At 35.8% G+C, this 24,459-nt stretch overlaps 1 protein-coding gene across 6 annotated transcripts in view; it reads right to left on the bottom strand.

The window, feature by feature from the left end:
* The window catches only part of ASAP1 (ArfGAP with SH3 domain, ankyrin repeat and PH domain 1), a 185,008-nt gene that overhangs the window by 35,566 nt on the left and 124,983 nt on the right, over window positions 1–24,459 (bottom strand). For 5 of the 6 annotated variants that reach the window (XM_074898426.1, XM_074898430.1, XM_074898428.1 and 2 more), the window contains 12 exons: window positions 23,949–24,078; window positions 23,099–23,184; window positions 22,310–22,385; window positions 21,392–21,478; window positions 14,909–15,009; window positions 14,418–14,487; window positions 13,275–13,362; window positions 12,079–12,127; window positions 5,910–6,073; window positions 4,213–4,346; window positions 1,772–1,863; window positions 791–977 (listed from right to left, as the gene is read on the bottom strand). In XM_074898426.1, the coding sequence (XP_074754527.1) occupies window positions 791–977; window positions 1,772–1,863; window positions 4,213–4,346; window positions 5,910–6,073; window positions 12,079–12,127; window positions 13,275–13,362; window positions 14,418–14,487; window positions 14,909–15,009; window positions 21,392–21,478; window positions 22,310–22,385; window positions 23,099–23,184; window positions 23,949–24,078 (1,264 nt within the window). The remainder of the gene's footprint in view (window positions 1–790; window positions 978–1,771; window positions 1,864–4,212; window positions 4,347–5,909; window positions 6,074–12,078; window positions 12,128–13,274; window positions 13,363–14,417; window positions 14,488–14,908; window positions 15,010–21,391; window positions 21,479–22,309; window positions 22,386–23,098; window positions 23,185–23,948; window positions 24,079–24,459) is intronic. The other variant, XM_074898431.1, reaches the window with a different exon arrangement.

The raw sequence follows: 24,459 nt of genomic DNA, 5'->3' as shown, positions 1-24,459 counted from the left end.
CTCTCCACTCAATACACATAGGCACTCTGTCCTTTGCCAAGTTAACTATTTTCACAGAACTTGTTAAAAACATTCTCTGAGATCTCTCTACATTGGGTTCAAAACTAATGGGAGAAAACACTGCCGATCAAGTGGTTACACAGCATCAATTATCTATCAAAACATGTTATGTTCTCTTGAGCAACATTTCTACATGGATACTTGAGGTCAATCTGGACTCAAAAAAACCCAGCAACCAACAACCTGTTACTGACTTCAAACGGAAGATCAGGTATTCAGAACTTTCACTAAAAAAATGTCTCTCCCTAGTTGAAAGAAATTGTACTACTGTAAATGTTTTATCAGAAGCTGTGAAGGCACTGGATTTACTGTTTCCTCAGAGACATGTATACAGTCAGTCATGTGTTCCTTTAGCAACTACTTTAAAAGCAGGTATGATACTGTCTGTGGTATCAGGTGCCCCTGGGTTACCATGTCAAACCCTCTCTCTTTGGGCCTTTTCCCAAAAGAAGCATACTGCAGAGCAGTATGTAGCTGCATCTAGAACTGTGATATTATTTGCACTGTGGTATTACTATTCCATTTCACACCCCCTTAGACCAACTGATGACAAGAGTCATCATTATGCTCCCCACAAGGATGCCACATTCAGGAAAGGAAGGAAAAAACCCCACCATTTTCATGTGTAATTTCTCTTGGTTTAGCATCTAAGGTAGCACCCCCAGATTCTGGACATTTTACAAATACACATTATTTAAAATACTCTGCTTTGTTTACCTGATAAGCTTACCTGTCCAGGCTCTAACAGTGGCTCCATTAGCTCTACCCCCTCTGCATAGACTTGAATTAGTGCAAGTAAATCCCTGGATTTGACAGCCTCAAGTAATTCATTCAGTTTAGCTGCTGCAGACGCACAAGTCTTCCTAGAGAACTTATGATCTACATATTTAGCAGTGATAAATTCTTTACGTGCAGTCCTGTGGGGTGTGAAAATAGAGCTTAGTTAGAGCTTAAATTTTAAAAAATGGGTCAATGATTTAAATTTTAAATCACCTTGCCTAACTTGGAAGTTAAGAAGGGAAGAAGAAAACTATCAGATAAAGATTGTTATTTATTATTATAATGCATGTCTTTCTTGCAAACAAGTCCCAAATAAGGTACATTAAATTTTATCCTGCCTTCCTCTTACATAGAAAAGTTAGTCTGACTGGGAACTAAGACCAAAGGAAAAACAAAGCCTTAAGTGTGATTTCTCATGGAAACAGTCTACGTGCTAAACCCAGGAGAAGCATGAAAACCATGCTAAAACCAGGATAAAATTAAAAACACTAAGTCAGCTAGAAAACAGCATAATAGGTTAAAAGGTCTTCTTAGCAAAATCATACCTATTATGTTCTCTGTGCACCTACTAAACCAGGGAAAGGACAAAAAAGCTTGTCATCACCTCAAGACAGACAGTAACTGAAGCTAGTGTCAGTCCAACTGTGTTTATTACTTGAGGGCACATTACAAAACTCAACAACATTCAAGATTCAAAATAATGAATCTTGAAACCAAAATCTGAAGTTTTCTCCACTGAGAAGGTGAGGTAGCTAAAATGTGACTACATGACAAGAGACTGAACTTCTAAGAAACTCCACAGTTGGGAGTAAAAAGCCCAAATCTTCTGCCATCCTAGCCCTCCTCTGGCTTGGTTACTGTTTAAGACATTTTACATCACATATATATTGCACAGTAAACTTTATAAAGAATTTAAAGATTCAAAACTTACATATCACTTGATGGACTGGGTTTAGGTGAAGGACTAGGTAAATTCCCTTCCATAATATCATTAAAACTAGTATTTCCTACATTCTTGGCCAGCTGCAATAAGCGAAAAAAATGGATATATGAGGGTGGGGTATTTTGGGTCTAACAGCAACCTAAAAACTGGAGTATTAATGCACATTTTCCATACTATTAATATAAGATGGAACACACAGCAGTGCAAAATCCTCAGTAAAATCTGATATAAATTAATAGTAACTTTTCAAACAACTCAAGATTTCTAAGAGAGTACTACTGGTAATGTTAAACCTACACAAAACCCCAGAATTGCCTTCTATCTTAATTTTCTCATGCAACACTTCTGTAACAAGTGTCGTCTCACAGGTCGAAAACAGTTGATGAGATAAACCTGCTGTAACTAGGGCTTTTTTTTGGTATTTTTTTCTTCCCCTTTTTAGTAGTCTCATATATTTTGGGACCAGACAGGGTACACCCAAGGGTGCTGAAGGAGCTGGCTGGGTGCTCCCCAAGCCACTTTCCATCATTTACCAGCAGTCCTGGCTGACTGGGGAGGTCCCGACAGATTGGAAATTGGCCAATGTGACCCCCATATATAAGAAGGGTCGGAAAGATGATCCGGGAAACTACAGGCCTGTCAGCTTGACGTTGGTGCCCAGGAAACTGATGGAGCAGCTCATCTTGAGTACCATCACAAAACACGTGTGGGACAACCAGATGCTCAGGCCCAGTCAGCATGGGGTTATGAAAGGCAGGTCCTGCCTGACAGACCTGATCTCCTTCTACGACAGGGCGACCTGCTTATTGGATGAGGGAAAGGCTGTGGATGTTGTCTACCTTGACTTTAGCAAGGCCTTTGACATCATTTCCCACAGCATTCTCCTGGAAAAACTGGCTGCTCACGGCTTGCATGGGCACACGCTTTGCTGGGTAAAAAACTGTCTGGATGGCTGGGCCCAAAGAGTTGTGGTGAGCGGAGTTAAATCTAGCTGGCGGCCGGTCAGGAGTGGTGTCCCCCAGGGCTGGGTGTTGGGGCCACTCCTGTTTAACATCTTTATTGATGATCTAGATGAGGGAATCGAGTGCACCCTCAGTCAGTTTGAAGCTGACACCCAGTTGGGTGGGAGTGTTGATCTGCTCGAGGGTAGGGAGGCTCTGCAGAGAGACCTGGACAGGCTGGAGCCATGGGCTGAGCCCAACTGGAGGAGTTTCACTGAGCGCAAATGCCGGGGGCTGCCCTTGGGCCACAACAACCCCCAGCAGCGCTACAGGCTTGGGGAGGAGTGGCTGGAGAGCTGCCAGTCAGAGAGGGACCTGGGGGTGTTGATAGACAGCTGGCTGAACAGGAGCCAGCAGTGTGCCCAGGTGGCCAAGAAGGCCAATGGCATCCTGGCTTGTGTCAGCAATAGCGTGGCCAGCAGGGACAGGGAAGGGATCTGAGCCCTGTACTCGGCACTGGTGAGGCCGCCCCTCGATTCCTGCGTTCAGTTTTGGGCCCCTCACTACAAAAAGGACATTGAATGACTCGAGCGTGTCCAGAGAAGGGCAACGGAGCTGGTGCAGGGTCTGGAGCACAGGTTGTACGGGGAGCGGCTGAGGGAACTGGGGGGGTTTAGTCTGGAGAAGAGGAGGCTGAGGGGAGACCTCATCGCCCTCTACAGCTCCCTGAAAGGAGGGTGCAGAGAGCTGGGGATGAGTCTCTTGAGCCAAGTAATAAGTGACAAGAGGAAACGGCCTCAGGTTGCACCAGGGAAGGTTTAGACTGGATATTAGGAAGCATTTCTTTCCAGAAGGTGTTGTTGGGCGTTGGAATGGGCTGCCCAGGGGGGTGGTGGAGTCCCCATCCCTGTTGGTGTTTAAGAGTCGAATCAACATAGTGCTGAGGGATCTGGTGTAGTTGAGAACTGTCAGTGTGAGGTTAATGGTTGGACTGGAGGATCTTCAAGGTCCTTTCCAACCTAGCTGATTCTGTGATTCTGTGATATCAAACTCTTTCCATAACTTTAATGTTACAGGGTTTCTTCCATCAAATTCAAAGATTCATCCAACATTTTTCAGTCAAAATTAGTAATGGTCATTCTCACTTGTCAAGTTAAATTAGCTTTCATTTTTCTCAATCACATGAGATTGCAGACTATCCTGATTTAGGGTCAAGATCAGCTAATAACAGGCAACATTCTGATGGCACTGTACACAATGGATGTCAATATTCATTCTACAAAACCTCAGGAAATGGACATGAGAAGTGACAAATGGTCAAATTATAATACATAATAGTAAAAACCCTCCCATCAGATACGTACAAAAATATCAATAAGACATTCTGAAAAACCCGTAACTTAAAAAAATTAACTGAATTACACACCTGAATGTTTCCTATATACAGGTCAATATTTGACTAAAAAAAAATCTAAATTAGAAATTTACCAAGAGTTCAGACGTTCCTAATTTGTCTAATTCCAAAGACTGGATTCGAGAAATATGGACACCCATTTCTCTGTGTATTCCAGAACACTCAATGCAGGTTAAAATGCCCAAATTAGTTGATAGCCATGTTGGATCTGTAAAATTGAAAAACAAAATATTTATTCAAAGTCCAAGAAAAGGTTTTCAGTGGTGATAAGAAATCCCTAGGTATTCTGAAATGATTCCTCATTTAATGTTTTAACAAGTGGAAATAAACTAAGAATATTCCATACTTTTCTCCAAATTGCAAGGCAAATTTAACCACGAATTTCAATCTATAGTATTAAGTTTTGCAGATTTAAGGACAGTCCCAAAGGCACTGATTTTAGACTTATAAATCCATACTGAATGACTGTATTTGAATACATTTAGGATTTTGTTTCTCACAGAAATAAAGTAAGGCTTCTGTTTCCTGTTTTTAAAAGGAACAGAACTAAATTCCACTGCTGGCAACCTCTGAAGTTTTAATTTTTGCTTCTGAAACTTTAAATCATCTTTCTTCATAAAAGATTAACCATAGCATTTTCCAGTATATAAAACAGTAATATTTTGTAAAAGATTTAAGGAACACTGGGTAGTCCAGCAAAAGAATAATTGTTGTCATGGAGGAGATCTGCATGTAATATTCAAATAGATCTTATAGTATGAGTGCTACAAAAGAAGCAAGATCAGTTTTTAAGGAAAAGAAAAAGCTCCAGACATTATTTTGTATACATACATGTCTTCAAATTAGTCTCTTCCTTGATCTTAAATAGTAACTGATAAAGCATTAAGTCATGAGTTCTAAAGCAGCAAGCTAGGGTGCAGGAGTGAAGCTTAAAACTTCACTAAAAATTAAATTATCAATGAGAACTGTAATCCAAAGTTTCTGCAGAATAATATGAAATAACTGAATGAACCAATTCCAGGATTTGACATAGTTGTATTCACTTTTTATTTTAATCTAGATATTTCTTATTTGGATCAGTTCTGCATCAGCAAGCACTTTCAAGATACATACTATCTACTCAGTTCCAAATGAATATCACCTTCTTGAAGTGTCTCTTTAGATGTGAGAGCTGTAACAGCTGCGGACTACCACATTGATTCAGTAGTTCTATGACAAGTTGACTCTTCTCAAGCTCTAAGCGACATACAACTGACCTGTAACTCTGTACTTCTGAAGATATTATCTGACAGGATTCCAACTCTGGCTCTCATTCTTTGCATAAGACTACTTATTCCACCTCTGAATATTTTTGATACTGCAATTCCAGTAGTCTCATGCCAAGATAAAACCACTGAGTAGGATCCTGGCCAGGTCAATTTTTCCACAATCATTGTCTAAGCATTACTCACTTCTACTTAGTAGCATGCACAGGATCAGTGATGCCAAGCAACTTCCATTCAAGTGCAACAAGCATCTAGAGACAGTGCAACAAGAACAGTTCAAACTCCAGAGGGGCTTGAACTGCTGGAAGTAAGCACAGACAACACACAAAAATATTTTAGTGAATTCAAAGGAACTAACGTATGAAAGTTATATTTGTTCTTTTAAAAACAGGTTGAAGACTGATCAACACATCACTTAGAAAATTACTTTGCACTCTACAAACACGTCTTTAAAGAAATTACTTTGCTCCCAACAAGAAGTTGATGACATTAACAAATTGAGATACCTGGTGAGCCACAATCACAACAGACTTCATTTCCGGGTAATCTCTGTATGTCATCAATAATGGCTTTTGTCAGATCCTCTAAACTGTTTTCCCCTGTGCTCTGCTCTCCACGGAATGCCATATTTAATGCTTCTTCTTTGCTGTTAGTCAATACTGATATCCATCTAGCACAAGATAAAGACCTTAATGAAGATCTGCATTTGCAAATACAAGTTAATCTATAAGCTGTAGAAATCTTGCCAGGAACAAAATATTAGTGGGAATATGGTGAAGTATTGTGGGAAAGACTGAGTGGGGAAAAATGTGAGACACAGAAAGCAAAGAACTGAGAAAAGGTAAGTAAGAATGAGAAAAGAAAAAGATAAAAAGTCTCAATTCTAAATTCCCTTTGGTGAACATTTTTAAAGCCAAAGCAGTACAGTCCTCAGGTTCCTCGAATAAGCAGAAGCTGGAAGAGAAAGGATGCAATTAAGCTCCTGCCAACGTAAACTTGCTTTAAAAGTAGGTGCGCCCAAGATCTTCCTGAAGTCTATCCCATTGTTAAAGGAAAAAATTATAACCGCTACTTTCTCCAGTGTGCATCTCTCTTCACAGAGGAGACAGAAGGCACATTTTTCAATGGGTTGGTATCTAGTTGCCTTTCAAAATGCAGGTCTCAGTGCACTAATCAGAGCCAGACCGTAATGTCCAAATTAATGAAAATTGCCATGGCAACAAATGGGGTAAGGAAGAGAAGATGACAGCAGAGTAATGATATTGATAGCCAACACAAAATTTGAAGAGCAACTGTTGACTGCAACAAATCAAGACTCTTAATATTTCAGGCACTAGTTTCCAACCCCTCAACCACTCTGCAGTTTGTTCTTTACACAATAATGTTTTAAGTAAAAACAAATAAACCTTCCAGTGGCTGCTGCCCTACATATGGAAGTAAAGAGGGGAAAGTAGTTACACTAAGGACAAGCACATTGCAGATGCAGTGTTGCCTGATTTAGAAAAAGAGCAAGTTAAAAAAATCCTCTCAGGTAGTGATTTCAGTTGTTTTTAGATCTACTGCAAATACCTTTTTTTTTTTTTTTTTACACACAAATATTTTAAACTTGAAGCATCCTCAATCTATTTCCTGTTTACAATTTCCCAATGTGCTAAAATGGCTACAGTCATCTAAAGCAGAGATAACTTCAGACTGAAATTCAGAATTTCTCACTGAAATAATAATGCAAAGATAAACTTTAAAGAATTTCAGAGGGAAATTTATGTATATAATCTTGCAATACAGATTCAGAGCCTGAACTGCTATATAAGCACTGTATATTATGTACTTCATACAGAGGTTTTTAAATTTTTATAGGCAGAGAATAATCTCAGAACTTGTACTTAAACAACCTTTAAAAATTATTGAAAAAGCAACCTTAAAAATAGAAGAGATCTGAAATCAAATTTATTCCACAATCAACATGTCAAAACCAATATATTAACATGAAATATCTCTCTAGTTATATGATAAAATATAAAAACCCACACTAGATGGCATTCGTCTGCAATTTTTCTGATGAAATCCAATGTTATTAAGAAAATAAGAGGCAGCAGTGTTTTGCTTCTAATATTATAGTAATGTTTGGTTAAACACATGGAGTAAAACAATCATTAAACTCAGACAGACAACATCTATTCTGACATTTGCTGACAATTTCAGGGTTACAATTTGATTAGTTTGTTAAAAAGGCAGAATTTGAATAAAACTCAATTATGCAGTAACAATTAAAAAATTATTAGATGCAATTAAAACAAACACAACATGACTGAGCCAGCTGTTAGTGTGACACAGATTTCCATATTACAAGTTTCTAAACTGTACGAGCAGTAACTTCATTTGGTTTTGTTTCCTCAGCTAGAAGGAACCCACTGTCCAGAGCTGCCTGTCAGTGGTGTCCTCTGTGGGACAGCCAGAACAAGAGGCACCACAGCGTCAGCTCTTCCCAGCCAGCAGCACCAAGGCCCATTTAACACGAGCACTATAACAGACACATTCTTAATGACTGGTGCCATCCATGCAGGAAGTTCCCAGTTAGCCGCCCGGCCTCCCTGGAAGACTGTACACTCAAAAATAAACAAGTCAAATCGTTAAATAGAGTATATTAATTCAATGCCAATAGTTTTAAAAAACTGCCTTATGACAGCTGTTGTTCCTCTTTTTCTTATCTGTACTAGTTTGGGGGGGTTTGTCCTTCTTTTTTTAAAAATCTCATTTCCTTTATTTCACAATACCACCAGTGTCAAGCTAACAGTCAAAAAGCTTCTGGTAATACTTTGTAGTGTTCTTTCAAATAATTTAAAAATTACTCAGTCTCACAGAATTGCTTTGTCTTCTACCTAATATAATGAGAGAGGTTGTTCAATCTTTTGCTACACTTTTTCTGGATCTCAGCAGTTTCTTAAGATCCTTTAAATCATTTTGTTTGCTGGAGATTCCTAGTTTTGAAAAATCTCATGAGGCTAAACAAAAATCTGGCATCATGGGTGACTTCTGAATCCAATGAAGGATACAGATGTATTCATTAATCTCAAGTGGACCAGACACTCACTCAGATTCCTCTTAATTTTTCTTCAGTATTTCTAAGCTAATAAGAGCCCCCCCCCCCCCCCGAATAACAACCAGTCTCATAGTTTTTCTTGATTTGTAATAAGAAAAATAATCTCGGTCTCTTCTAATAATCGCTATCATAATGTTGTTTACAGGTAAATTCATAAACTGAACATGAATAGTATAATACTTTTCAAATATTCAGAAACAACTTTTTTGTATGGAAGAAGCAATAGATCTTCCAGTTCAGTCTTCTCAAAGTAAAAAATGCTAAACACTAGACTGAAGTTAGTTGTGTGTTTCTTCATGGCAAAATTTCTGAATCTAGCTTTGTTTATAATCCAGGCATTTCTTACAGAAATGGATATATTCTTGATTTTCAAAAAGAGAGTAGAAAAACCCTAAAAGGTTATGTCTAGAGCGTGTTTGGCCCTATCCACAATTAGCAAAATGAAGAAAGTATCTATTATTGTGTATGTTAAAAAAAAAAATATGGTTATATTTTAATGATCTGAGGTTACTTTTCTTCTACACATTAATATATACACACATACATAGACATACTTCAACCCCTCTGCATACATTGTACTTTATCTACTAGAGAAATTAATAAGCTGCTGAGAATTTCAAAGGAGAGTCAAGCAGTAAAGGTCAACAGACAGCTGGCTAGATTAAAAAAAAAAAAAAAATCACAGAATGCTCTGGACTAAAGGAAATGTTTGAAGGGAAGCAGTAATAAACCTGTAACAGAATGTAGACTTCCATGATTTTTATGTTAAACCATCTGCTTTTTAAAATTATTATTATTTTTAAGTAGTTTGAGGAGCTATTTATGAAAGCAGTTTAAAATGATCACTAGGAAAATTATGCAAGGTCAGTTAAACTAGAGTATAAAGAAATGCATCTTGCTTTTTTCTCCCTAGATATGAGTCTGGAAGGAAAGCAATTTGAAAAATCTACACATTTATTTTTCAATTGGTGCACAAAGGAAAAAAGACAGAGGCAGCACTAAAATTGAGTGGACAAAACACAAGATGGAGAAGAAAGGGTCAAGAGAGCGGCACAAATATACAAGTGAAAACTAGAACAAGAGTATGATAACTCTAATCAAGGAGCTATATCAAATAGTTCTTCCAGAATGCTCTTAAAACAGTAAGGTTGGAAGTCAAAGAGTGATGCTTGCATAACACCTTAAGATATTAAAGCTATTTAAAACCTGCTCAGTGGCTGCACAAGAAAAACAGAACATTTGGTTATACTGTAGTTTCTCATCAACACAGTAACAGTCATTCTGGTTCATGAACTTCAATTAACTAAAGATATTGCAAAGATTTTCCTAAAGAAAAAAGACTGTAAGTTTCCATGTGCATCTCAAAGTACATACCATTATTTGGGTCACTTAAGAAATTTCTGAAACAGAACACCTGTCTGAGTAGCATTACAATGCCTTTTTGCTGGAGGATTACAGTGCCAATACAGGCAAAATACAGGCAAGATAGCATCTATCAGTTTGTCTGCATGCATTCCAACACTTGGATGCAATTAATGTCTCTTAGCTTTTTAAACTTGCAGCAATATGAAAATATTCCAGTACAAGTTATTTTCTCAGCCACTGGACTTTAAAGTATGTCCTGATTTCAGCTCAGAGTTAATTTTCTTCCTAGTAGCGTGCAGTGCTGTGATCTGGATTTAGTATGAGAATAATGTTGATAACACACCGATGTTTCAGTTGTTGCTGAGCAGTGCTTATCCTAAGTTAAGGATTTTTCAGTTTCCCATGCTCTGCCAGCGAGCAGGTGCACAAGAAGCTGGGAGGGATCATGGCCAGGAGAGCTGACCCGAACTAGCCAAAGGGCTATTCCATACCATAGGACGTCATGCTCCGTGTATAAACTGGGGGGAGTTGGCTGGGAGGGGCCAATTGCTGCTGGGGGGACTGGCTGGGCACTGGTCAGTGGGTGGTGAGCAACTGTCACTTGTCTTGGGTTTTATTTATCCCTTTTTTTGTTATTTTGCTTTTCATTACTATTATTATTACTGTTATATTTTTTATTATTGTTATATTTTATTTCAATTATTAAAATGTTCTTAGTTCAAATCCATGAGTTTTACTTTTTTTGCCCCCTGAGTCTCCTCCCCATCCCACGAGGGCAACAGAAGTGTTTAGTTGCCAGCTGGGGTTAAACTACAACAAAGTAATAAGACTTTAGTGGTAAACAAATGGGAACTACAGTTCTAATGGGAAACAAAATCAGCTGAGAATTCCAAAACATTCGAACAGGCAGCCACCTAAACTAAATTTACTGACCTGCCAATCAGAAGAATTAACTTACTAATGTATTCTCCCCCTACCTTGCTCATGCGTTAAGACAAAAAAAAACAAACCAAAAAACAACCAACCAAACCTCATCTCTTAAACCAACAAATACAGTAAAAACTAATTTATGGCAGAGGCACAAAAACTTCCGACTCATCAAGTGCTTATAAATAAGGGTATTTTCTCCTTCACCAGGAAACTTATTGTAATAATTAAATTCCAGAATGAATGCAGTAAGCATGACTAGCAAGTCAGCTTTGCTATTTAAGAGCCAAGATAAAGCTGGGGAAGACTGTGGAAGGAAATAGCTGCATGATTCCCAACACTGAACTGTCAACGCCATTGCCTCCCAACACTACTTAACAACTGAAATACCCTACAAAGGTAATTTTGCATTCCCTGCACCTTTAAAATACACATGGAACAACACAGTCTTCCATTACAATATAGACATGTAACAAAAGAGCACAATGGTCCTGAGGAATGAGGCAACCTGGAATGTTCAGGCTTGCTGCCCTCTTCACTAGTAACTTTATTCCTTCACTTGTCAGGTGATGAACATTCTGCACAACACATGTTTGATGATACTGAGAGCAATATTCAGGAGGTGCACAAGAAGTGGTACATGGTTCTCAGGAAATAAATTGTCCTGATGTAGCAAGAAGAAAGATTATTTTAAAGTAAACAAGCTGGTTGGAAACATGCATTAATGAAGCAAATTACTGGATTCTGGAGTACCCAAATGTTGAAGAGAACAGCTTTGCTATTTATTTCTAGGCCTACAGATGGAGAGATGTATTACCTGTAAATATTTTCCATGTGTTACATGGCCATCTTTTATCTATTTATTATTTCTAATTTAAAGGAAAAGGTAGGATCAGGAAGAAAAGAAGGAACTGCAAAAAAGTGTTGACACAGAAGATTTAAGAATAATTTAAAAATATTTCATCTGAACCCTAACAACTTGATCTGTTATATTATGCCATGCGACTGTACGCAAAGCATGTGCTGGCAGGGTACAAATTCTGAAATGTTTTTTGGCTGGTTGGGCTGTTTTTTTGTTTTGATTTGTTTTTAACGTTACAAGGTTTTCAAAGAGCCCTGTAGCATGACACAGAATAGTTTATGTTTATAGATTCATAGAAGCAGAAAAAACAGACAGTAGGCACTACTTCTGCATTAACTGAGAAAACAATTTCCACTGTTATATGTGATTTTATACATCTCTATTGGCAAAACAAAACTTGAAAAAATGCAAATATTCTTACGCTACATATTCCTGTTCATCTTCTGCTTGAAAGTGGTATGTTCTGTTATCTGAAATAAATAAATACAACTTTTTATTTGGTACATGATAAATTTTAAAATATCTACAATATTTGTTACTAAAACCTATTTAGAAACTGAAGACTTTAAGAGCAATTGCTCTTAACCAGCAACATTAATATTTTATTCATAGCTTTGGAAAACAATTTTTAAAAATACTGAGAAAGATGCAATTGTGAATTTTAATTTACACCAAATTTATGTATTTCAAATGTCTTATGGTTAGAAATATGAAAGAAAAACGAGAATATGAATCAAGTTTTGCCCTTCTGAAGTGAAATCTGAAACATATATAGCAGAAAAGCACAAAATTAATTTGTTCCTATTATATACTTTTCCCTCTGGCTTAAGAAACTTCTAAAAACCAAGTTTCTTAAGCCAAACAGAGGGAAAATATATCCTAACCAAAGGATATATGAACTGGGTATTATCCCACACATTCAATGGTTTCATAGACCATCCCTGTAAATATAGAATGTTGGAACTGTTTGTTGTTTAATACTATGTATGTAAAGACTGAAAACAGTAAGTTGACTCACAAACTTCAAAAGTGTTTTTAAAATATGACTGAATATAAATACCTGCTATACAAGACCAAAATTGGAAGAAGGGAAGAAGTCACAGGAAATTTAATGCTGAGAATACAAGTCACTACCAATTTTAGACAAACAAAAGCATATTTTAAAAGAAGGATAACAGAGCAAGAGAAATTAGGGTCTCCTTGCCTTTCTCATCCCCCCCAAATAGTACTCAAAAAGCAGAACAGAGAATGAAAGAAAATGAAGATGAGGCCGATGTGGTTTTTTTCCATTTCCTGGTGGATACAGCTTATGAATGTTCCACTAAGCTGTTAAACGTCTCTCTGAACTCAGGAGAACAGCATATATTCTCCATCTCATGGCTTTTTACAAATGAACAGTATTTATGTCATCCATACACACAAAAAAGGTTCTTTATTCATGTGTCCATTCAACCCATCTTCCAAACAAGAGGGATCTGAACACTCATAAGGCAATGCAGGTATCTGGATACAGCCCTAAATTTTGAACTGTAGCCTTATTTTTACCCAAAGTATCTTATGATGATGTTTTTATAGAAATTCCACATAATGCAACATGGTACTAAAGTTGCTACATACGTGATATTAGATCAAAAGACTTCTTATCTTCAGCATTTGGCTTCACCTGGCAGGTCAATAAATTCAGTTTAGCTGGTTGCCTGTTGGACTAAAAAGAAAATTTATTTTACTTTAAAAATGTCTTGTTTCAGAACTGTTTTTCCCTTCTGAGGTGTGGGTACATATGATATTAGTTTAAAGTATGGGCATGCATACATGTACAGCCTCAAAATGCTTGAGCCCAGCATGACTTTGTCAACTTGGTCTGTCAGAATGGACAGACTGCTAAACCTAAACAAAGTTAAAATCTTCATGGCAACTCTTCCTGACTATTTAAAAATAATGTGCTTCGCAGATATATCATGACAATCCTTAGGATCAAAACTAGTTGAAGTATTCATTGAAAAGTCTGTTCAATATATTTGCCATTTTCTTATCAAACCATTGATAAATACATTTGAGTATTAAATCAACTCTCATTAGGTATATCAGGTGGGGAAAAAAAAAAAAAAAGAAGAAAAATTTTAGAAGGCTAAAGACGACATCGCTCACTTCATACAGTCCACAGGAAGTTTTGAAACTAATTTCAAACCAGCCTTTATTCTCATTATCCCACTCTGATTAGTTGAACAGTTTAAGTTTTGTAAAAAATGAATGTGTAGGCATTAAAAAGTTTAAAATAGTTAACATCCTATGTAGGAATAAAACATCTGTAATGCAGACATGTATGAGGTAGTTTTTGGTCTTCCAGTACAGTCAACAGCCAGAAGTAAGTTTATAACAAGGCATCTGACCAAATCTACCCAGACTCCTTCGACTACACTGACCAGGTCTGTAGTGGCTAAGAGAGGAGTCTACAGGATCTTGCTCTGATGCACTTCAGTTACACTTCATTTTATTCAGATGAATCACATCCCATATCTGAAAGGTATAGTAAGAACAGGTGTACTGCTCTGTTTAACCTGAAGCACTGGTCCCATTAGTGAACAGACCAAGTATAACAATACTTCCATAAATCAGTCTCCCAACTTCTGACAATCCACAGAACTTCAATGGTTGGAAGCAGAAGTGGCTTTTTGTAATGGTAGATTAACACCAACAGATTCACTAGGAAAGGATACCGTTAATTTATTATTTTGCTTAAAAGGTATTAAAAAAAATTACCGTTGCATGTGATATGGTAAGAATTCCATTTTTAACAGTGCACTTTCTTCTTTGCCATACTTTCCTTAACCTACATGAGAACATCAATAACAACAAATTCGGTAACTAGACATGACTCCAAAACATGTTAATCTCATTAACACTGTGAGAAGATTAGCCTTGAACAACAAACAGATGCAGTCAAAATTTTACTAAATACCCCATCAAAAATAACTTGGAGATTTATGACAGGTCTCAATCACCTTTTAGAGGCCTCTAAAGACAATAGCTTTCTTTTTAATATGACTTTTTCTTTATTATTGCTTGTGATTTTTTATATTTATTATATTAAATTCAGATCTGTGTTCAGATTTGAACTGTGAAATTCCTGAGTACTTGTGGCACATGCATTAAGAAAATGTGCCTTAAGCACCCACAGTAGAAAACAATAAAAATCAGTGCACGAACATACTAACAGTTCTCCCTATGTATTATGAGCTCCAAGAACATACCCATCACTCTTCTTTAAAAGATAACCTTTCTTCTCACTGCCATATTCCTTATTCCCCTGAAGCTGATGCATACTATATCCTCCTTGCCTGCTCTGTGAATCCTAAGAAAAGGAAAACACTATTAACATTATTTTCTCTTCTCTATCACAACTTCACAAATTAATAAAGGTTAAAAAAAGGAGAAAATTCCTAATGCATGCTTTACATCTATAGGAGAGGTTGCTTTTACATCATGTGATCTTGAACTAACTGCATGTTCAAGATTCAATTACTTCATTAGGCATTTGAAGTATAGTATAGATGCAAATATGCATCTCAAGAATGACTTTTTTAAATACAGAAATTTTATATTGCATAATCTTATAATCAAAGAATAAAAGACTAAGATAAAATTTTAAAAAAGCAACAGACTACAGCATGCATATAGATACAGAAACACACATATATAAACAATCAAAACCAAATGCTAACAATCACTTTTTTATCCAATTAAAAATATAATTCATGAGTTTTAGTGAATGAAGTCAACTGAAATAACTTTTGGCCTGATCTAGTGAAACAATTAAGTGAAATGGATTAACTTGTCATAAGCACATCAGAAAAAAAATAAAAAATATCCCCAAAAGTTCATTAAAACATTGACTTACTCTCCTAGACTTCGATCACGAAAGGCAAAAGCAATAGAGGAAAGAGAAAGCAAATAATTTAAAACAAGAATTATTATTTAAAAAACATGTTCCTCGAACATAAGTTTTACAGCCCCCATATCTAACAAAACTATTTTTTCCCTTTCTAATAACACTACTAGAAAGAAGGCAAGAATTACTTCAGGCACACTGGTGCCTTTTCTCCTCAAGTAACAAAGCATCATAACAAAATTCTGTGCAATCTAGCATATATGACATTGCATTCAAAAAGAAAGAAAGATGACTACAGGATCAAATTTTACTACATGTCTTCTAATCTTTATTACATTTAAATTGTCTAAAATGATAGCTATATTGTATCCTCCACCAAAATGGAGCTAATTCTGAATTTCCATGAAAAAGATCAGGCCCAAAGTTAACTTTTAATTTTTGCAGGTCTATATAAAAAGGTATAATTAAGGACAAGTTGATACAGTTTTAAATGTAGCTGTGAAACAATTATCTGTGAAACATCTGACAAAATCCCACCAAAAAAAAAAAAAAAAAAAATCAAAAGAATGAGAAGTTCAATTACTCCCTTAGTAACAACCTTATCTCTTTCAACACACAGCTTGTTACAATTACCACAACCTCTATATATTGAAGGCTTCTCCTTCCTATCTTATTCATGGTTCTTACAACTGCTTTTTATTTTATTACAAATTTGTCACAGGATTTTAAAGAGAAGTGCTTTGCTCAAACAGGCAGTTGTGGTGAGAAGCGGTATGAAGGCTGCTATATGCCATGTGCTGTTGGCAGTGTTACGCCACCGCAGTAAGGAGCTAATCTGTTATAAGCAAATTTCAAACTCCCGTTGGAATTAGGGTCCTATTGGTGTTAGCATAGGAAAGAATGTAATGAGACATAATTCCTGCTCCAAAGAGCATATCAAATAAAGATTTGGCGAAATGAATAAAGGAAGTATAGAAATAGTTAACAAAACAGACACAAAACATGATGCTAAAGACTATATTCAACTTAAAACTGTTAAGTTACTTTTGTAACAATAATTAATATATATAAAAATAGGGAGTAGAAGCCTGTATTAAAGGCCTGGTTTCCTTCAAAATTAAGCTTCTTAAAGTATAAGCATTTTTCAACATACTTTACAAATAAAATTACAACAGTATCCCTTTAAAACATTCTTCCTCAAAGCTTTAAACCATAGTAATTTTACAAAATCAGGTAATCCTTGCACAAAGTAACAGAAACTGCTGTAACTCAATAGCAAGACCATATAGTGGCAACAAGAGACATTGCCTGTAACAGAGCCACAGTAAATGGTGCCTCCCGTAGCAAAGCTACAGCACTTCGGCACAACCCAAGATTCAAAGATGGTCAGGCCTTCCAAGAATCAGGTAATTGCAAAGATTACAGTAATAGTCATTTCACTGATGAAAGGACAGGTATGTCAGCAAAATGTGTAAGAGCATTACAAATGTCCATAATGCTGCATAAACACCTTGAATACATGCAACAGTAGAACAAGAGCTGCATTATGAGACCTTCAAAGTGCAGGGAACGAGGTTAGCTCACTTCGTACTTTAGTGTTTTTTCCCAAATGAAAGTATGGGTGCCGAAGAGCAATTTTTCTGTATGTATTATTTTAAATTCAAAAAGATCCTAAATGCTTTAATAGATTTAACAGCCATGAAGGAATCTCTTCCATCATCTGTGACAGCAAATCAGTCTGAGATGGGTAGAAAGTCTCATTTATCTAATGACAACTCCAAGGAAATTAAAGGTGGCAGAATTTACAGTTTGGACAGGAATCACTAGTTTCAACTTCCTTTTCTTGCACTAAAGGTCAAAGAAACTCAGAACTACACAGAATCAGGGCCTCAATTTTATCGCTTCAAACTGCCAGATTTTTGGCAAGAGGACTTCTGAACCTTTACAAATCCACTAGAGAAAATCCCATTTATTTCACGTTCTTCAATACTTCCATTAATTCATGAATTTTCCAATGGTGAGATTATAATGCACGAATATAAGGGGGAAAATGTATTCTTAATCACAACCAACCAGGCCATCTGTCACAGTAATAAAGCCCAGCTTTATGTACTTGAAGATTTGGATATACAAGAGGGAAAGCTGACTGCTGAAACTCAGGCCATGTGCCTTCAAGATTCACTGTCACTTAATTAAGGAGTAATGAATGCTGGCATGCTATTTCAGGATCAAAACACTGAATACCTACATAACAGAGACACTGTTTTATCAAGCTCCTCAATATCTGCCAGCATCATTACACTCTGACTCATGTAATGTAGCAGAATCACATGAGTGAAAGTCCTCACGTTGATTTTTGAAAGAGACACTTGAACATCTATGTGATCAAACAGTTGTTTTATTCAAAAGAGAGGATTCTTTCATTATAGCAGCTCTCTCGCTCTCATGATTTGCCTGAATATCTGAGAATCACAATATTGCTCCCTTTCCTTCTAAGACAATTTCAATTCTCAAGCCAAACACTTTATTTTTATAACTTTTTATATAGATATCATACATATATACAACACAGTTTTTCAAAAGTCCTAGGATTTGTCAATACTATAATTACAGTCAGAAAAGTTGCATAGTTTCTTTCGTGAGGCCTGTGAAGCTATTATTATAACATGTATCTAAGTTTCAGAATTTGACTTGCTTAAATTTTGTTATTTTAAATGAGGTTATTTTCCACTGAAACAGAGCGATTTTTACTATAGTTAACCAAAAAACCAAGCATGCATTTCACTTAGTTATTCTACCTCATAATACTCTGTAAACAACTTCTGAAGCTTGACTTGTACTGTATACAGCCAAATACACGGCAAAGAACAACGCATTTGTCCTACTTTATTTCGGAAAACTGACTGATGACCAAGTATTCTGAACTTAACAACATATGCAGCAGCCAGGAGAAAAGGATGTATTTTTCTTCGCTTCCCAGATAATCAGCTTGTGGAAGAAAAAGGTATATGAGAAAGGTCTCTGTTTGGAATCTGTTCACAAAACTTTAGAGTTCACAGTTATTCCAAAAAACCTCTTGAAATCTAATGCACTTTTTTCAACTTTTGGGGGTGAGGATGGAGAATGAGTATGAGTTACATCCAGAGTGTCTTAAATACTAGGGAGATTATAAATGTAACATATATGGGAAGCTCTAAGTATTGTGGAAGAGATCCAGTAGGTCCACATGCACACTGGAGATGGAAGGAAAAAGAAATACAAAACTGAGCACTGGGAAAGACTGCAGAGTATGAGATACGTGAAAAATGAGTACTTAGAAAGAGCTGGAAAGTCTTGCAATAAATTGGGATCTATTCAAAGGTGTTCTGTAGTGCTCCTATCCTCATTTGTGACATCAAAGAAATTCTAAAAACCATGTACAGTATGATCTAAGGTTGTCTTGTCCTTCAGAACAATGGGATTAAAGATGCAGGAAGAGGAACAGCCTTCTGGCCAAGGTTTATCTGCTATATAATGTATATCTACATTACGAAAACACACGTAGGCAAGTATTTAAAAGAAAAAAAAAAACACCACCACACTAAGGAATGAGTCATCCATCATTCCTTAATTGTCATTTCACCTGAAATAATTTACTAACATCAATCCATTTATCTACACACAGTAGCCATAATCACAATGTACTACCTACAAAATTACATGAAAGCTCAGAAAAATACTTACTTGCCCCAGTTACTAAAGTCCTATTTATGAAGAAGTTCCAGAACAATTCCAGGAAAGTAAAGATTAGTAAGCTTCATACCACGTAAGGAAGATTAATGAAAACTACTTTCAAGACTACATTTACTATTCTGTATACTGGAAAAATCAGTGCAGCTTTTGTACAAAAAGGTTATGTCTCAAAAGTCTCCTGGAGTTCTCTGACAGAACCAGTAGATACACATGAGAAATCAGACTGACACAGCATACCTGGACTTTCAGTGGGTACTTAAGTGTTCCTCATGAAAGGACAAGAATTACACTGCTACAGGACAAGAGGAAAAGTCCTCAGATGAGCTAACAAGTTAAAAGCAAGAAACAAACAAGTGAGTTTCACAGAAAGCTGTGCCAGCACATATGGTGTCTAACATTAACACAATCTGGAAAAGGGTGAACAGTAAACTGTCAAAGTTTGCTAGATGGTATTAAATTATTCAGGATACCCAAGAAAGGCTGACTGAAGAATTTCTCAAGGATCTCATGATAGTGAGTAACCTGACAATAAATGACAGGTGAAGATCAGCATAAACAAATGCAAAGTGATGCAGAGGAGAAAAATAAGATACTGTGAGTTGACTATTAAAATTCAGAGAGGATGATACAGTTCTATAGCTTTACAGCTGATGAAATGCTACACACCTTCTCTGCACTAAGAACAAGTCAAAAAGCAAATCAATGTTAAAGCTTATATGAAAAAAAAAAATCAGAAGTCATCTAGTGATGCTATCATGAATTCACAAGCACTTCCATCTTCAGTAGGGTATGCAGATCTAAAAGTTCAAAACAAATAAAAGGGAAAAGATTTTCCCACACAACATGTAGCAATGGTGGGAAAGACATAGCTGTAGCAGAAGCTGACAGTTTATACTGCTTCAAAAAGCAACTGCACAGATTCAAAGAGGAAATCCATAGGGTGGTGGAGAGACTGCAAAGACAGCCAAACTACTAATGAGAGGGTATTCTAGAGAAGTATCAGTGTTTATTGCCCTGCATTTTACTCTGAACATCCATGACTGATTGCTGTTGGAAACCTGGCTGACTCAGTATATGTGGTTGCAAATGATATTCTTAGGTATATCATATTCTTATGATATTAGCAACACTGTCCAATCATATGCAGCAGAATGGGCGTCTGTCTAATGTTTAATTATAATAACAACTCACATTTAATAATAAATATTTAATAAGCTGAGCAGACATCTGGCAATTACTAATGTCTTATCTGCCTAAAAGAAAACTGAACAGAAGGTAAGTGATCTTTTACTAAAGGAAAGACACCCCTTACCCTACACTCAGCTTCACCACAGGATATTCAGTATTTCTGACTCAGGCACTATGATATGGAAAAAGTCACAATAGTATCTCAGATAAAATCTGTGATATATATTATATCCTCTCTCCTAGTTCACTCAATCTTCCAGAACATCTGCAATAGACATTGCATGTTACCCCTTCACTTCTGATACCAGTGATGATGTATTCTTAACTGCCCTGTCTCAACCACTGCTATCTGGTTAACATACAAATATTCTTCCTTACAATACAGCATTAATAGAAGGGGTTTGGGAAGGAGAACAACATCACAAAATACATGTGAGTTAACAGATGAATAGTAATGCAGAAAACCATACATAAAGGCAAGCCTCCATTTCTTGTTACTCAGGATGACCTAGGTCAGGAAAATCCTGAACATAATCTGGCTGGAGGATGGCAGGACATAAGAAAGAAGTGTGCATCCCGTCCCTTTACATTTTTTCCTCAACACTCATTATCATTGTCAAGGACACAATACTGGACTAGATGAAGTATTTATCTGATCCATAACAACTGTTCTTATAGTACATTTAAAAAATACAAAATAACACCAAAAAATGAATATATTTTAATATATAAAATTTAAACAGAAAATTAATCTAAACTACTGTTTGTTGATATGTAGATGAACATTCTAAATATTAGTTTTGTCATAATGTTCAAAGTCCAACTCTTCTGAACTAGTAACTACACAAATTGAACATTAAACTAATTTCTGACAGAATTTATAAATTCACATTATCTCCAAGAACAACATGTTTAAATTATTTACCTCTTTCTGATCAAGCTGCAGAGAAGATTTTATCAAATCACGGAGAGCAGTAAGTTGTTTCTTTTCTTCATCCTGTGTCTGCTTTATCTATGGAAAGAGGTTGTTATTATATGCTCTCTGGATGCAACTTTAACTTATTTTTTTATGTGTTTCAATATACCATTTCAGATGTCCTGAAAAAACAGCTCAACTATTCTGTGTTTCTGTAATATTTGAGTTTATTTTCTTGGACTAGTCCATTCTTAATGTATTCACCTTCTATGCATACATTACTTGACAAGATAAAATGAATGTTCAACACCACATGCTCTGTTCTGTTACGCTTTAATGGTTCCATATATCTAATGCAATTAAATTGGTCTCTGAAATATTAATTGAATAACTCAAATAAGCTTCACAGCTGACTTAAGGAATGAAAACAGTTTAATTTAGCCACTAACTACAATAGCAAGCAGGATTATTGTAATTCTGATTATAGAACACAGAAGTACTTGGGTGACAAGCGGGCTTTGATTCCACATTATTACTTACTTGCCTTCAATGAACATCACAATTTAATTAATTTAAAAACAGTGGTGCTATCATCAAGCCGTTGGGTTTTGAAAAATGAAAGTGGTAGATAAAAATGGTGCTAATAATGTAATCTGATTCAAAGATGCTCACTTTAAGTGAGTTTTAATGCAACACTAAACTAGTAGTAGAACAAAAGCTACTTTTCCTAATAACTGTAAAACAGAATACAAAGTTTAAGATAGTCAGGATGTTTTTTCCCCCTCAGTCTAGCTATACTAAAAGTTTCAAAGAAGAGAATTTTCATTTATAGGATACAAATAAAATATACATCCTTGTGGTCATATCTAAAATGTATTCATATAAACAAAATACTTTCATTTTTAAACTACTTATAAGTAAACTTACATTATATAAGTCAGCAGCCAACTTTTCGATATATTGTTTAAGTTTATCAGCTGTTTTCAAGCCATCTTGGAAGAAACTACAATGAAAAATACCTGTCATGTATCAGGAATACATATAATTCATAACACAAAGTAGACTGTCTTGTAGAAAAACAGCATAACCCAAAACACCTCATAACCACCCTAAGAAAAAACCCCTTCCTCGCAAGTAGTTTTAAAGTACAGTTATCTTTCAGCAGTGGAGGTATACCAATGTAACTTTAACATATCAAATTAGGGAGAATACAGCTTAGCTTGTTTTATCACTGTTAGTCAATGTGTTTCCCCTTAGTAATTTCTAAAAATCTTGTTCCTGTATTTAACTCAAGTAAAAGATCCTGTATGTTTGCCATCTACTGATGACAAGGTCGTATCTTATCAGTTTCACCTCAAGGAATTTCAAAGAAAATGATGGCTTTCACAATGGTTTTAAAATCTACATCAAAAACTAAAAAATATTATATAGAATAAAAAAGAGACTTCTAAAATTACGTTCTAGGTCTATGCCTCAGGAACTAAAATTAGTTTTGTATGCAACATGCAAGGTTTTCCCTTACCCTCCTTTTCCATCACTCCCCCGCCCCACTCACTTTCATACTCTGCTGAAAGACTACAGCCTAATAAGATGAAGTCAAAGACATCTGGCAGATTATGATTATGATAAAAATTCCTGATGTAGCCAAAACAAAGGGAAACAAAGACTTGTTTAAAAAAGAAAATTGTAACTAAAGCTTAAAAGCATTGCACTTACTTGCATTGTGCATGATAATACTTAATCAGGTTCTGCAGAAGGTCCACACCTTTTTTTGTCTTGATTTCATTAACCTTAATAAGATACTGTATAGACAGTGAAAAACATTTTGATAATCATGCCTCACAACCTTCAACAGTTTACAGTCAATAAACCATCATTTGCTCAATTAATTATCTCTGTGTTTAACCTGGGTGCTGACTGCAGTCCACCACAATTAAGCGAAATATAAAAAGGATAACACTTTATCTGGCCATTCCTAAAAAAACCTCAAACACTCCAAAACATAAAACAAATTCAGAAAAAAGTTTAATCTTTTACAGTTGTCTGAAGAGGTCCTTTTTTTTAATGCTACTGAAGTAATTACTGACATATCTAAAAATATAAATACTATGCAACTTAAAGTAATCACCACTAAAATGAAGAGAGCTATTATTATAAAAAGCAGTTTTATGGAACTAACATTTCACTATCATTTATCTCTTTATTAGAAATTTTATAAGTCTTCAGAAAGCATGTTGGAAGAAAGATATCAACAAAACTTCCCAAACTTCTTAACCAGAATCCTGAAAAAATAAGAAATATTTCCATAGGATATTTTCAGCCCCAAAACCTTAGCATAATAATCTAAAAAAAAAAAAAAAAAAAAGGAATAAACCAAAAGGAAGCCTAGTTTTGTACAGAGTTGCTGAAATAATTATCTTTATATTGCTGTACTATGTGACACTGAAATCATTTCCTCCCTCCACACCCATTAAACAACAAAGTAGATTTCACCACCTTTAAGCAAGGCCCACAGGATACTTTTAAGTTACGGTGTCATAATTAAAACCTGAAACCTGTTTCTTACCTCACACATCTGTAGCTGAAATAGCCGCCTTTCCTTCTCCATCTCCTCTGCTATCTCAGCTCCTGTTATTTCAGTTCTTATCATCCCATGCTGTTTTGCATGTTCTCTTTTCTCCTTTTCAATTTTTGTACTGAAATTTTAATTAGAAAACATTTTAGAGAATTTATTCTACTATGATGTGATCTAGTATAATTTAGGAAAAAAAAATAGCCAAGAAATATTAAAGAAGCCATTCTGAAGATGAGTTCATCTATGATACCAAATTCGGTATTTTTTTTTTAAGTGTCCCAAAGTAATGGAATCATGAAGCTCTCCTTCCTTTTCCTTCCTTTCATCCTTTAAATCTTTTCTCTAGTTTGTGTGCTACTCGAGGAGGGAAATCTCACCCTTTCTATGTGAAGTGCTCCATAGCCTTCACCTCTATACACTGCAGTGTAAAGCATACATATAAGAAACTACAGATTTGGCAAGAAAATGGCAGAATAACTCAATCAAATATTTTTCATGCTCA

The sequence above is a fragment of the Athene noctua genome, chromosome 2, assembly GCF_965140245.1.
Source record: "Athene noctua chromosome 2, bAthNoc1.hap1.1, whole genome shotgun sequence".
NCBI lineage: Eukaryota > Metazoa > Chordata > Aves > Strigiformes > Strigidae > Athene > Athene noctua.
This window is presented reverse-complemented; position numbering and strand designations above follow the sequence as displayed.